The sequence below is a fragment of the Excalfactoria chinensis genome, chromosome 20 (genome assembly GCF_039878825.1).
Source record: "Excalfactoria chinensis isolate bCotChi1 chromosome 20, bCotChi1.hap2, whole genome shotgun sequence".
Taxonomy (NCBI): domain Eukaryota; kingdom Metazoa; phylum Chordata; class Aves; order Galliformes; family Phasianidae; genus Excalfactoria; species Excalfactoria chinensis.
This window is the reverse complement of record NC_092844.1, coordinates 325327-340523: the sequence shown is the minus strand read 5'-3', so window position 1 is coordinate 340523 and position 15197 is coordinate 325327. Positions and strand designations below refer to the sequence as shown.

The following is a 15197-nucleotide window of genomic DNA, read 5'->3' as shown; positions in this document are numbered from 1 at the left end:
TTGATTGTTAGCTCAGGCTCTGCTGCTGAGCTGTGGGCATGCGATTTGTCAGATTAAAATACACTGCCTGGGCTCAGAGGACAGCAGTGAGTGCCCCGTTCATTCCCAAAGGCGGCCAAGGCTGAGGATGGGCCCTGGACTGCCTGAGCTGGTGGGGCAGCCAGCCCAAGATGGGGGTGGGGGTGGATCACTTCTGAGGTCTCTTCTAACCCAGAGCCATTCTGTGTGCATGACGCCATGCTCTTGTTGCTGGTCAGTACTGGATGCTGTTGGCCTGGGGCTGTTATTCATTGAGACCACTTGTAGGCCTGACCCTCTGGAAGTTCACTTTATTAAGAGGGACCTTCAGACCATCCCACTTTGCAGTTGCTACCAATTTTTAAGCTATTTCTTATTCAAGTGGAGCTTCCTCAAAATAAATTAAGTCATTTGCTTTGGAGCTTGGAAATTAAGTGTGAAACCAATTAAGGAAAAGCCTTGAGAGGGAGTCTGCTTGAGAAGAGGCTCCTGCAGGGAACAGGGTGCAAAGAACCCAAAACCAGTGATCAGGGACTGAAATAAGCTTTAACAGCAGATCTGAACGGACAGGTCAAAGCACAGCAACACTGCCTGGCATCCGTGAAGCACAAAGGTGACATCTCCTGCAGATGTGAAGGGTAAAGTGAGATGACGTGGGCTCCAGTTGGGGTTGGTTATTAGTTCTGCATGGTGCTGGACTGGCTGTGTGCCCCCAGTTGTTTATGTTCCTTTAACGTGACTTTATGTTCCTCTTTTCACTGCCTGGCGGGCTTCAAAATTGAAATTCAAGTCCGACATCCTGCGCAGCATTAGCTGACTCTCGCCTTTGGATTTAACAGAAACGCGTCTTTGAGAGTGGAGGTTTTGCTCCCTGTGAATCTCAGCAGCTTCTCTCATTATAGAGCAGTGGAAGCCCCTGGACCCGGATGGAAAGAAGCAGTACGATCGGGAGTTCCTGCTGGACTTCCAGTTCATGCCCGTGTGCATCCAGAAGCCAGAGGGGCTGCCTCCCATCAGCGATGTGGTTCTCGACAAGGTGAGAGGAGAGCCCATCAAACAGGTGCGTGCAGTCCCTTTGGTTTCCTAGTTTTTCTTAAGGAATTCAGATCTCTGATGCATGCTTTGTCCTTCAGCTTTTTGGCAAAAGACTTCTGTCAGGAATGGGGAATAGTTGGCTTGTGCCACATCAGATTTGTTGAGTAGTGCATGAGCTCGGAATTGGAAGCACTGGTGTTCTTAATGGTCTGTATCCTGGATTAAGTTATACTGGCTAGTTTTAAAATTGAAAATGCTGTCTTACAGCCATTAAGACCCAAGGATATTAGCAAAGCAAGAGCAAAAGGAGAGCTCTTGTCTTTTAAGAGTTCAATTCTGCTGCTAGGAAAGCATAGCCCTGCTAGTGGGCAAGCTGTTGTTTTCACCTGAAACGGTTGTGTTGGTACTTCTGAGCAGGTCTAATGAATGATGATTAATACCTTGGCTCTCAGAAGGCTTTGTGATTGTAAGCAGCCTTATTACAGATGTGCCTTTCTCCCCTGTAAATCTGTGCCTATTGAAGTACTCGTTATCTGGGAGGGCTGCCAGCAAGACCCTGTTCCACTCTGTTAGGGCTGTGTAGTTTGGTGTAAGCACTGCAGGCTCATTCTTAAGGTTCAAGCACAGCTCAGGGTGTAGGTGATTCTCATGTGTAGAAATGTTTCTACTCTGAATTTCACGCCCAGACAAGTAGTGTCACCCAGCATTGTTCCCAAAATGATTCCATCTACCTACCGGTTTTCTGTGCTGGCTTCTCATTGCTCTGGTTGCTCTTGTGCTGCCTGTGCTCGGCCAGCTGTCTCTTGTGTTAACACCGCAGAGATTTGTTTGAGGGAAGGTGTCAACTTTGGGATCGCAAAGCAGGACTGCTGCATTCATTGCACACAGAACAGGCCTGTGCTGGCATGGTTTTATCTTCCCTAAATCACTATCAGCTTTAAAATGTTTCTGAGCGCCACATATTTCCACAGTAACCTCTTGTGGAAGGCATACAGTGTGCTTTTAGAGCATAAAACTTGCCTGGTTTGTTAAAAGAGTTATTTGGATATTAAATATGAATACTATGGTTTAGCAGAGATTGTAGAGCTGCGGCAGCTGCAGCATGCACTGATGAGACCGTGTTTGTCTGCTCTGCTTTGGAATGCAGGTCAACCAGCCCAAATTGCCACTGAGAACTCTGGACCCTCGGATACTGCCTCGAGGCCCAGACTTCACGCCAGCCTTTGCCGATTTTGGGAGGCAGCCTTCGGGTGGAAGAAACGTATCTGGAAGTGTGAGTTTTCCCCAGCTTGCTCATTTAACAACTGATCTTGGCGCTCACAGAGTCCATCCTCACATGTTTGGGCATTTTCCAGTATTCCAGTTGTTCTGGTGTTGTCTGGCTTGAACGCGAGGGAGATATTTTCTTGTCTGTCAGAGTTTAGGAAAATGGGCAAAACATTGTGGATGTTTGGTATGTATTGCTCTTAACACAGACTTGATCTCCCCCTTCCTCTTTTTCTTCTCGAGATGTGTGGAAATGTATTTCCATGCTGTGGATTTGTCAGTCGTATGCAGGTGCCTGTACCCGTACATCACGTTACCATACTTTGGTCACTTAATCTTCCTTTTTTGCCTTTTCCTCTCCTTTCCTTTCACATTCCCTTCTTTGCCCTTTGCCTGGCTTTGCCCAAACCCTTGAACCTGCTTCTGAATTACTCCTTTCTGCCTGTGCTGTTGTTGTTCTTTGGACCGCATCTGGGTTGGAGCTGCCTCATGTGCCATCACTCATCTTCCATCTCTCTCTCTGAGTTTCAGTTTATCTACCTGGCTGCATCTAATGGTGTATCCATCTCTTACCATTCAAAACTGCTGGTTCCAAAGACCTTTTCTGAATAACCTTGACTTCTGAGTGTGCAGATTTCCAGGTTTCGGAGATGAGCCCAGTGGTCGCGCTGCAGACTCTGAATTGCTGTAGTGTTTCTGGTTTGGGAGCAGTCTTTGTCTGGTTCCTCAGTGCTGGGGCACGCGTCTTTGTCTTCAAATAGCTTCGATGTTGTGGTTTGTCTCAGAGCGCAGCGCGGTCCCGAGGTGCTGCTGCTCTCTGAGGTCGCCATCACTTGCCATGTTCGGTGATGCTGCAGTGGGCTGCAGGTTGTGCCCGGCACTGTCCGTCCTTCCGTGTGGCACCTCGCTGACACTGCTGTTGCTCTTTCTCTTTTCACAGGCCTGCAAAGTGCAGAGTGGCCCTGGATTGCAGTCCCTGGCTCGGTGCGGTTCCCCAGCATGCCCTCTCTTGGTCTCGCCTCACCCACCATTGAGGAACCTGCCAATAGGGGTAAGCCACATCCCCCCTTCTTTCCCCATCTTTGCACCTTTTTGTAGAGTTTGTTTTTTTTTTTTCCCATAATGCCCGCTGTTGATAATGAACCACATGCAGAAAGCTTTACAAAAAGGTGCAACATTGTTTTCAAAGAGAAAAAAAAAGAAAAAAAAAAAAGAAATTAAAAAAAAAAAAGAAACAAGACTTGCATTGTACCCCTCTAGGCAGTCTTCAGTGGTGGGTGGGACAGCACCAGCTGAGGGCATGCTGGGACGTTGGCCTGAGCGGGATCCGCGAGGGGTCTGCACTTTGCAGACCTATGGAAAGGGGGAGAAAAGGTAAGTGCTGCTTGCCCCGTTCATTTGGAGCATCCCGCACATAACATGCATCCTACATCTGCGCCTTGAAGGGCAGCGCCTCTCTGCATCTTCCCGAGGAGGGCCGGGAGGGGACGTTGCTTACCGAGCGGCTGTCCTGCGGTGTAAGTGTGAAGGATGAGTGCTTTTTGGCCCGAGCAGAGGCAGCCATTACCTCGTGGCACATAGCAAAGCCCGCGTGTATGCAGTCTGCCGGCTCGGCCACCCCGCCTCTGCAGAGGCCATGCTCATACGCCATCCCAGCCCACCGCCTGCTCCTTGCCTTCGAAGTAACATCGAGCAGCTCTGTGCTAACAAGCTTACGGCACATGGAAATCTTTTATTTTGCTTCCTTGGCTTTTGTCTTTCCTCCCTTCTTTTCCTTTAAATGTTTTGTGTGACTGTTTTCAGACCGTAACAAACATCGGTTCAGACAGGATCAGGAGTGCCGTCACACAGGAACAAAACACTTTTTGCTTGTAGGGAAGAAGGTAGAGGTGGAGCTGGGTGCCACAGGGAGGAGTGCTTAGTCCCTCGGCTGTGCACATCCCCCTGGCAGTCTGGGCTCCCCACGGGGTGCTGCTGCTGGGAAGTGCATTGCCAGGCCCTGTGCTCCCCTGGAGGTCAGCTGTCCCAGGCTTCCACCTGTCCCTGAGGGAACAGCAGCTCCGTAATTTCTTGAATGCTGTTGCACCATTACTGCAGGTGGAGAGTAGGAAGTGTGAGACTTTGGCTCCTCAGCAGGATATGTGTCTGTGCCTCTGTCTGCTCTCCTTTTTGCCCACGTTGATCTGGAGGACAGGTGACGTAGGTTAGTTAGCAATATCTGCTAAGTGCTTCTCCGTGCCTTTGGCAGAAAATGTGAGTGCAGCACAAGCTGTAGTGCTGCAATCACAGGTGTTACGGAACTGTTATTATTGATGGGGAGTGGGCTGTGACAGGAGACCAGGCGTGAGCTCGGTGCCTCTTCCACTTGCTGCTTAGTAAATTAGGAAGACAGATCTTCCTGCTCATAGTTTGTGATTCGTGTATTTCATTTCACATTCAAAGGAGGCCTCTGTTCGCTTTTAAAACCTAATCCAGCGTTCAGCTAGTTTGAACCAAATTCATTTGCACACATTAAACAAATAAATAAATCTGAAAGCTGTTGTTTTATTTCTGACTGTGGAGGTCTGGTGTCGGAGGCAGGCAGGTTGGAGACAGCTGTGAGGACAGCCTGCATCTTCCCCTGCGCCACGCTGACATCCCCCAAGGTGCACCATCATTTTGGAAAGGTGCGATCAGTGCCTGCAGGGCAGCTGTGTGGCTTGGTGGTCCTTTGGGCCAGGGGCACCTCAGTGTGAGATGTGGGACAGCCGCCACTTGTCTCTCTTCAGGGGCAGAGACTGGCCCAAGCCTTTGGCTTCTGGGGTGCGTGGCCAGCTGGAGCCTTCTGTAGCCACATAGGTGTGTAATGAGGCCTGGGGTGTCCGACTGGCAGCGGCTGCTTGTCTGTTGCTTTTCTTGTCTGTTTTTTCAGTGGGAAGGAAGCTTCCTCATGCCATAGCTGCACATTCATGATGTCGTGTTTGTCTGGGCAGCGCCCATGGCTGCAGACAGCACCAAGTGGTGTGGGCACAGAGCTGTGCGCCTGCTGAGGGAGGGTGGACATGGAATGGGCTGCAGGAACAACCCACAGCTGCTTTGTGTCCGACTCCAAGGGGAGCCGCGCTGTGTTGTTGTAGTGCTGTGTTCTTGGGAGCTTGGTTTCTTGTGTGGTGCTCAGGGATATGATTTAGCAGAGGGTTGTTAGTGTTAGGGTACTATGGTTAGGCTGCAGTTGGACTTGATGATCTTCAAGGTCTTTTCCAGCCTGGGTAATTCTGTGATTCTATGGCTTCATTCCGATCATGGTGTGCACCTGGAAAACGTTGCACAGAGCCCCATGTCTGTGCAGTGCAGCAAGACCTGTGCACACACAGCCCTCTTCCATCCACGCCGACAGAGCGTGTCATGGCACGAGGCCGTCACCCTCCAGCAGCATCTCATTTGCTCACATCTACCTCACCGAGCTGCCTGGTTCAAATCACAGATGGAAGTTATCAGAGGGTGGGTTTCTTGTTTTCAGTTGTGCAAAAGTGAGTTTGGGGCCATTATATGGCATGTGAGGCAACATCTGAGGTCACTTCCCATGTGTATTCAGTGCAGCTGTTAGAATAACGGAGATGGTTAGGCCTCTATAGCGCTGGCTCTGTCACTTTGCTGAACAAAGATGTGCTTTAATGGTTTGCAAAGAGCTTCCTTCTGGCCGGTGAAGAGATTAATTACTTCTGTTGAAAAGAACGGGTTTTGATAATGGAATTTTACTGCGCTAATTTTTATGTCGAGTTAAGAGGTTTCTAATAAATGAGTTTGGAAATGCGAGCACCACCGGGAAAAACAGCCTCAATACCACGTGTGATGTGTTCAGACCCTGCCAGTTCCCAGGTGATGGGAGGGGAGTTTGTGGGCACAGCTGGTGGGAACCTCCCCACTGCTGGCGGCTCTCACACTGTGTGCTGGGGACGGGCAGTGCGCGTCTCTGCCTCCTGTGAGGCTGCAGTGCTCAGTCTGTACCTGTTGGAATTCGTGTTTCCGCAGTGCAGGAGCAGCACTGGTTCTCTGCTCATTGTGTTTTATGTAGTTCCTGTCCTAAAACGGCTTTCTTGTCTGAAGCAAGCTCCAGTAAGACTTAGTGTTTTGGCAGAGCTGCTGATTAATTGCTGCCTAATTGCTTGGGATGACATGTTTGAAATGCACCGGTAAGGGTGTACCTAATCCCTCAGTACCTGTCTGCAGTGTGACACGGTTCCTGGTTTCCATGAGGCTCAGTCCCACAGTGTCTGTTAGCATCTGGGCACGGCCGAGGTGCAGAGCGGCAGCAGTCGGCCCCAGTGTCTGTTTTAGGAAGGGCTGCTGAGAGAAGTGTGCTCAGTGCACACGTGGCTCCTGCGAGCAGCTGCAGCGCTGTGTGGTGCAGAGGGAGCCCTGAGCATCCCAGGATGTGCTGGTGACTGACCTGCTGCCTTCAGCACCCACTGTCGTGTGCCCTGCAGTGCTCTGAAGGCACGTGTTTAAAAGGGGATATAACAAGGAATGTTTTTGTCCTAGTTGTTGAATGTTGGACCGAGGAGATCTCAGCCAGGCCAGAGGAGGGAGCCCAGGAAGATTATCACGGTGTGTGTGAAGGAGGACGTCCACCTGAAGAAGGCAGAGAATGCCTGGAAGCCGAGCCTGAAACGGGAAAATCAAACTGAGGACCCCGAAAATGTCAAAACCCAGGTGAGAATGTAGGCAGCGCTGCTCCGAGCATGGCTGGCTGTTACTGAGGAAAGGGGATGGTTTGCCCTTGGCTGTTGTGTGCGGGCAGTGAATTCTACTCTGAACTGCAGCTTTCCTCCGCCTTTATCTTTTTTTTTTTTTCTCATGTATTTACTCTCGACTTAGAGTTTAAATGGCAGTCCTGTAGATGGAGAGTATAAATGGCAAACACCAGACAACCTACTACCTCTCATCCAGGGTTGTTTTTCTAATGCTGTCGAATGTTTCTGACTCCATTCTAAAGCAAACAGCCTCAAACTTCCAGCACAGGTCTTGCTTTTCATCCCCTTTTAGACTGCATTTCTGTACCAAGCATCAGCCACACTGAGGTTCCTCTGTGGGAATCCCGCAGCTCGCACTGTCCGGCTCAGCCACGCTTTCACTGAAGCTTTCTCTGTGTCTCTCTCTCCCTCCTTCCCTCCATGGGGCAGCCGCTGTAGGTGAGGTATTTCCCCAGTGGTAAAGCTTCTGATTCCTGGGATAAGTGGAGGTAGTCGTGGAGGACTCTGGGGTTCTGTCCTCAGGACTCACAGGAGCTTTGTTGACCTTATTATCATCAGGATAGTTTTTTTCTTAACGCCTTAAATACAGAAAAAGTTGATTGCCTCTGGATGAGGGAAGAGAGAACCGCTCCCTGTTCATTTATGTTTTGTAGCTGAACTGATAACAAAGAAGAATATTTCAGTTGGGTGACAGCAGGTCTTTGTGCTTGAAAAGAAAGTGCTTGGATGTTTGCAGAACATGTAGGGCAGCCCCGAGCTGTGGCAGCCCATAGCTGGCTCAGGGCTGGAGCTGAAATGCACACAAATGAGTGTTCACGTGTACCTCAACATTCTAAAAGCTCCTACAGCATTCTCTTCTCTGTTCTCAAAAATGCATCCTAGCTCATTCCTGAAAGCCACGTGTGCCTGTTTGGTTGGTGCTGCTCCTCAAGGTTTGTCTGTTGTTTAGGAGCTGTTCCGCAAGGTACGAAGCATCTTGAACAAGTTGACTCCCCAGATGTTCAATCAGCTTATGAAGCAAGTCACAGACCTGACAGTAGATACTGAAGAGAGGCTAAAAGGAGTCATCGACCTGGTCTTTGAGAAGGCTATTGATGAGCCGAGCTTCTCAGTGGCGTATGCAAACATGTGCAGGTGTCTCGTGACGGTAAGAGCTGCCAATGGGAGTCATTCCTTGGGGTGGGCGCTCTGCACCTTATCCCCATGCACTGATGGGCAGTAATGTAAGCGTGACAAGAGCAGTACTGGATGTTAATTTCTGATCTTGAAGCATTTACGCGGTGGATTTCTTCCTCTATGTTCATTAGTCATGGCAAGCTTTGCTTGGAATGACACACTGTTTGGAGTGGAGGACATGGAGCGCTTTGCTGTGCCTGGCTGCGAGTTTAGAAAGTCTGTTTTCTCCCTCTCATTCAGAAGGGGAGCCCAAGGTGCAGAGCCAGGCCAGCTTTCAGATGCTGACTTTGGGACAAACCAGCCTGTCCTCCCCCAGCAGTGATTTCCATGGCATATCGTGAAGGAGCATGGCCCCAAGGCCTTCAGTGTGCAGTAGCAGTGTTTTTAAGTAGTGAGACTTTTTAAAGGATTTAGTGAATGGAAAAGCAACCTGTCTCTGGGCAGAGGTGTTGTCAGCAGAGTTATGTCCATTTCCAGATGGAATCTAAAACTGCTGGAAATCATGGCATGGTGCTTAACTGTCAGGGCCGTGCAAAGTTGCTGCTGAATACAAAGTATATAATAAAATGTAATGGGTGGCTTACAGCAAATCTCACTTGTGTGTGGACTTTATCTGTATTTCTGCTGATGTTTTGCTTCCTCTTCCTGCAGCTGAAAGTGCCCATGGCAGACAAACCTGGGAGCACAGTAAATTTCCGCAAGTTGCTGTTAAATCGCTGCCAGAAGGAGTTTGAAAAGGACAAAGCTGATGACGATGTCTTTGAAAAGAAGCAGAAAGAACTTGAAGCTGCTACCACTGTGAGTGGCTTTTTCCCCACAGACACTCAAGAGAGCCCTCAGAAAAGGATCTCTTTTGAAGGCTGCAGCCAATGTGGGGGAAATATCGGAGTAGTTTCGTTCTGCTGCTGTGTCTGAATGTAATAAATATTTGCCTTGATGAGTGTGTTCAGAGCAGCCACTTTTTGGCTCTTAGGAGAAAAAGAGTAAACAGGAACAACAGCTTCTGTGATTGTAAAAACTGGCTCTTTTGAAGAGTCCTGTGCTCTTTGAACGTGCTTTTTAAAGCTGTTTTTTTGCTTTGCAGCCAGAGGAGAAGACACGGCTCCATGACGAGCTGGAAGAGGCCAAGGACAAAGCCCGGCGGAGATCCATTGGGAATATAAAATTCATTGGTGAGCTTTTCAAACTGAAAATGCTGACGGAGGCGATCATGCATGACTGTGTGGTAAAGCTGCTAAAAAACCACGATGAGGAGTCCCTCGAGTGCCTTTGCCGCCTGCTGACTACCATTGGCAAGGATCTGGACTTTGAGAAAGCAAAGGTAGGGCAGGGCCAGGAGCAAGAGATGAGTATGTCTGGGCAGGGGTGGAAAAATGGGTGTGGGGTGTTTTTGTTTGAGGATCTTCTTTTCCTCTGGGTTTTTCTTGTACGGCACGAGGAAATGATCTACTGCTCTGTGCATGTTTTGTCACTGCCTGGCCTTGCTCCTGCCTCCTACCCCTTGCTCATAGATTCTGTGCCATTTGCAAAGCTGGTTTCCAGTTGCAACTTGTTCCCAGGCATTTCATCCAAGTTCACGTTCTTAAAGTGCTCAGCGTATGCTGTGGATTCCTAAAACATTATGTTGTTTCTAAAAGATGAAACTGGTTTCTTTTCCATGGAGGGTTTATAGAAATCTGCCATTAAACTTATTGTTTTGGGTTACACTTTAAAAAATAAAAAGCCTTGTGAGCTGCCCAAACCTGAAAGTTGGCAGGTGTTTCACTCTGTGTCATCATCTCCAGCTGTGCTGGAATGAAGCAGCTGTTTTGCAACTGCGCTGCTCCAGTGCCCTCCTGCTGACTTCCCAACAAATGTATATGTAACAGGGAGCATTGTGCGCTCCTTGAGCTCCTATTGGTGCAGGCAGTCTGCTTCTCCTTTGCAAAAGCTTGGGATGAAAAAGCTCTGAAGGCTTTTGCCAGAGATCAGTCAGACTCAGCCCTGGAAACAAACGGAGCTAATTGCTTTCAGCTGCTCCGCAGAGCAGTGCTGGATCGCAGCGAGTCAGTCCTGATCCACACAGGGTCTCCTTGGAGAAGCAGTTTCCCAAACTGCTATGTGGGGCACGGCCTGAAGCAGTGTGGCTTGCTGCTCATCCCCCAGACCTGCATCATGAAATAGTGGCATGTGCGCTGTTGGTGCTGGTCTGAAAGTGCCAGAAAAGAGATTTAAATTTCTCCACGTGCTTTGAGGAGAAAACAGGGTCTGACTTCTGAGCAGTAGCTGAGGTCATGCTGGATGACTCCTAGACACTGTTACAGCCTTTGTTAGCAAGGAAATGGCGTAACAGCAGCCTCGGTGTGAAGCCAGGGCTGCAGCCCCGTGTCCTGTCCTTGTGGTTGTTCTTCCTATCAGGACTGAGTGAGGATCCCTCATTTCACAGAGGAGGTGCTGTGTTGTGCGTTGCTGTTGAAGCTGAAGTGGCAATGAGTTATAATTAAAGTTTCTGGAAGAAGCCCGCTTCATATATTTTTGCCATCATTTGTGTCTTTGGAAACCTTTGCTCATATGGCTGAAACTTTCCAGAGCAAGGCTGGAACCAAATTTTAGTAGAGGTTTTCTTGTTCACGTAGGTGTAAGGAAAAGGACTTGGCAGGTCCTTAATGAGGGAAAGGGGAAGCATTTTATAAAAGGGCCCTTAAGCGTTTTAAAACAGATGCAGCTGCCATAGAGGGGCAGAAGGTTCTGTGGAGCCTGGCAGGCCAAGTCCAGACCTAGCAAAGGCTTCCCAGTGACGCCACTGTGTCTTAACGAAGATTTGGTTTCTTTACTTTGTGACTTTTTGGAAGAAAAGCCATAAGATGGCACGTAACACTTGTGGGATTCTGAGCTACAGCTCTGCCTGTGAAGCAGCTTCATGCTGTGTGTCTGCTCTCTCTTTTGCCTTTTGACCTCAACTGGGATGGGTTGGGGAGGTAAAGCAGCAGAACAGTGCAGGGGTTTTGTGCCCAAGCACACTCGGAGGAGGGGGCTGGCTGCCATGGAGGTGCTGCAATCCAGAACCTGCTGCGTCTCTACAGAGGGAGTGTTTTCATTTTCTTCCAAAGTACACTGATGATGTTTCTCTTGTGTAGCCTCGCATGGACCAGTATTTTAATCAGATGGAGAAGATTGTGAAAGAGAGGAAAACATCTTCAAGGATTCGGTTCATGCTGCAGGATGTAATAGACCTTAGGCTGGTAGGTACCAACCCAACAAGTAACAGAGCACTACCCTCACACAAGATCGGGTAGTACTGTGTTAACAGGGTGACATCTGTACCTTTTGGCATTCAGAAGTTTGGCTGTTCAGTAAGGATGGTCTTTTTTGTCTTAGCGAAGGGCAGGGCAGGCAGACAGAAGGATTGCTTTACTAATACCGGCTGTTCTGCTTCAGCCAACTAAGCTGCAGAAATGACAAACCGGACCATTTGGTGCAGGCACGGCTCGAATGGGGACCTGCCCCTGATGTAATCAAGTGAGGGTTTCGAACAGAGTGTTAGACCTGGGCTCTCAGTGAAGAGAGCTTCTCAGCATAGGGCTCCTTATGTCAGGTTGTTCAGGAGGGCATCTGGGTGAGTCTAGAATGTCTCCAGAGGAGACTCCACCACCTCCCTGGGCAGCCTCTACCAAGGCTCTGTCACTTCTGTGTTTTCAGATGTTCGTATCTTTTGCTCAGCCTTGGAGGAAGGGCTCCCGTGAATGCTGCCAGTAGTAATCAGAGAACACAGCACCCTCCCTATAGGCCATCTCTTTCCTCTTAACCTAGAAAGACTGGAAAACTGGAAATGTGCAAGATACGAGGGGTTAAAACATCTGCAGTTCAGTCATGTCTCCTCACAGTCAGGTTTTCACTGCAGCCTTCAGTCCAATAGATGGGCCACAGCCAATGTGACGGAGTGCACAGCTCTGGCTTTGGTGCTGGGATAACCATATCAGCAGTACAACCCAACCCCACAGAACTTCCTACGGTCCCTTGGAGTGCAGCTCACTAACACGTCGCAAGGCTTAGGGAGGTTTAGGCCTCATTCAGTGTGCTCAAAATAACCCATTTTCGATGCTCCTCTCCCAGAAATGTCACGAGTATGTTTGTTTCTCTCTAAGTGCAACTGGGTTTCACGGAGAGCAGACCAAGGTCCGAAGACCATTGAGCAGATTCATAAAGAAGCCAAGATAGAAGAGCAGGAAGAACAGAGGAAGGTCCAACAACTCATGACCAAAGAGAAGAGGAGACCAGGTAAAATAAAAGTCAGGTTTCTCACTTCACTCATTTCAGATCCAGTGACCACAGTCAGAATCCTATAGAAAAGAAGTAAGTCTTCTTTTTCCAAAATGAAACGAGCAAAGGGACTTGGGGCCGTATCATGGCTGAGGCTGGCAGTGGAACAGGCGCACCATGGATTGGCTGTGTTTTGGACCACTCCCTTGGTAAAAAATAAACATCACCGGCAAGTAGTGCTTGGCTTTCGTGTTCGTGCAGGCCATGCCAGAAATCTGTTCTAACAAGTTCCTGTCTGGGAGCCAGATTTGCCATCCATTTTTGTGTACAGCAGCATTTCATTTCAAGAGAATAGCATCTGATTTCAAGAGTAACCATGTTATCTTCAGCAGTTAAAGTTGTGAGGTGTTAACTCCACATGAGAAAGTGTTTAACATCACCTTAGATTGCTACCAGCCCTTGGAGTTGACACTACCTGAAGATGAATGTAAAGTGGCTGATGCTTTAGAGGCATAGGACCAAAGCAGGCAAACCTGTTTGGTTTCTGTGGCATTGTGGTCCCTTCTGTGAAAACAGAGCATGAAGAAAATGTGCACAGACTTTGTTTCCATTGGCCTGAAATTGTTGTCAGTAGAAGGCAGGGAACTGCTTGGATGGTTCTGTGCCTTGACTGTCTCTGGCACTGTTGAAATCTGTGCAATGAATGCAGGCTTTGGTTCGCCAAGGCATGTCTTCTGCTCCTTTCTTGAGCTGGTGAGCACACAGTGTGTGCAGCTACACTGAAGCAGAATGAGTGCAAACTGAGAAAGTGTTCTGTAAATAGGAACCTGCCTTGAAAAATGCTGTTTGTTTGTTTGTTTTTTAATGCTATGACTGTTTTTTAACAATAGCAAGGCAGACTTAGATATGTCGTGTTAATCCAAAGAAACCTTCTGAAGGAGGTGACTTCTGCACAGAACTGTGGTCAGGCTCAGCAGAAACATGCCATCTTCTTTTCCACCTTGTTCTGAACTGAGAGATGATCACCCACAATCTCCCTGGGCCAGCAGAGAGGAGCTGAAGGCAGTGTGTTTGTCGTTGTCTGCAGGTGTCCAGCGGGTTGATGAAGGCGGATGGAACACTGTGCAGGGGACAAAGAACAGCAGAGTGCTGGACCCTACCAAGTTCCTTAAAATCACCAAGGTAGGTGCCAGCACAGGGTTCATTCAGAGCAACAAGGTGCCAAGTGTTACCTGGCTGCATTTGTCTGTCTCACCTAGGAGAATTCTAACATAAATGGGTGTTTCCCAGACGTTTCTGTGTTCATGGCTCTGTGCCTGAATTTTGCCCTCGGTATCCAGATGCTCAGAGAACAGTAAAGCAGAACCTGCACAGACTGCCCTTCTGCAGGTCAAGCTCAGTTTGTTTCTTGTGAAAGTCATAAAACAGACTTCAAAAATTAATTCACAAGGGCGATTCAGCCTGCTTTTATTTGGGCTTACAGCTCACCTGGGAAAAGTCCTTCTGCTCTGTTTAATGCAGGTGCAGTACAAATAGACCAAGGTCCACAACTACTGCATTGTTGGAAGGTGAGAAGAGCTCACACAAAGAGATCTTTAGGATCGTGACCTCTTCATCAATAAATTCACCTACTGAGCTCTGTAAAATCAATGTTCTCTTCTTGTCAGACGCTGCTGTTCCCTCCAAATTCTGCAGCCTATTGTCGTTCTTTGTCCTCTGAATCCTATTACTGTGCAGATTCACCCCAGGGCCATTCCTGGCATGTGGGGTGCACTGTAGAGCTGTTGTACTCATGGTAACAAACTGAACATCTTCCAAGTACTGATATGCTGTACTTTTTCCTCCTTACGGAAGTTCATAATTTCTAATGAAATGAAGTCATGGTCATTCTGAATGTCTTTCGCTGATGCTTTGGAAGAGGCTGTTTGTAATGACCTTTGTTAGTTGCATGCTCTGTTCTTGGCTAGAGATCAGTCTTCCAAAAATGCATTTAAGCACGTTTCAATTTTCACAAGGTGGACACTTTCACCAAGTAAATACTCCATTTATAAATAAGAAGTGAAACTTGTTAACCATATGTCCTGATGTGTTTTACAGCCCACAATAGATGAGAAGATTCAGCTTGTGCCTAAAGCCCAGTTGGGCAGCTGGGGAAAGGGCAGCAGCGGTGGAGCAAAGGCAAGCGAGATGGGTAAGTAGGGACAGATCCTCACTCTCTGCCTTGCTACCAGCTGTCAGAGAACACCTCAGAATCATAGAATGGTTGGACCCATTGGCCTCAGCCCAGTCTGACCAGATCCCTCTGTAGGGCCTTCCCTACCCCCAGGCATACTGGCACTTCATCCCAACTGGCTGTCATCTGCAAATGAGGGTGCAACTCAGTGCTCTCATCCAGGCCATCAATAAACATAATAAACAGGATGGACCCCCAGTACCAACTGTAACTGGCCACCAGCTGGATGTAACTCCGTTTGCCGTCACTCTGTGGGTCCGGTCCTCAGGCAGTTCTTTACCCAGCAAAGAGCGCACCTGTCCCAGCCATGGGCTGCAGCTTCCCCAGGAGAATGCTGTGGGAGACAGAGTCAGGGGCTTCGCTGAACTCTAGGTAGACTGCATCAGCAGCCCTTCTTTCATCTAACAGGCAGGTCACTCCACCATAAAAGGCTGGTCAGGCATGATCGTGAACGCATGTTGTGTAACTCAATCCCAAGTCCCCCAGCTGTCCCACAC

At 48.6% G+C, this 15197-nt stretch overlaps 1 protein-coding gene across 12 annotated transcripts in view; it reads left to right on the top strand.

The window, feature by feature from the left end:
• EIF4G3 (eukaryotic translation initiation factor 4 gamma 3) overlaps window positions 1-15197 on the top strand; it is a 90705-nt gene that overhangs the window by 60443 nt on the left and 15065 nt on the right. For 11 of the 12 annotated variants that reach the window (XM_072354067.1, XM_072354076.1, XM_072354068.1 and 8 more), the window contains 11 exons: window positions 921-1078; window positions 2201-2326; window positions 3260-3370; window positions 6841-7011; window positions 8002-8199; window positions 8880-9026; window positions 9313-9549; window positions 11345-11449; window positions 12353-12485; window positions 13555-13649; window positions 14565-14658. In XM_072354067.1, coding sequence (XP_072210168.1) covers window positions 921-1078; window positions 2201-2326; window positions 3260-3370; window positions 6841-7011; window positions 8002-8199; window positions 8880-9026; window positions 9313-9549; window positions 11345-11449; window positions 12353-12485; window positions 13555-13649; window positions 14565-14658 — 1575 coding nt within the window. The remainder of the gene's footprint in view (window positions 1-920; window positions 1079-2200; window positions 2327-3259; window positions 3371-6840; window positions 7012-8001; window positions 8200-8879; window positions 9027-9312; window positions 9550-11344; window positions 11450-12352; window positions 12486-13554; window positions 13650-14564; window positions 14659-15197) is intronic. The other variant, XM_072354072.1, reaches the window with a different exon arrangement.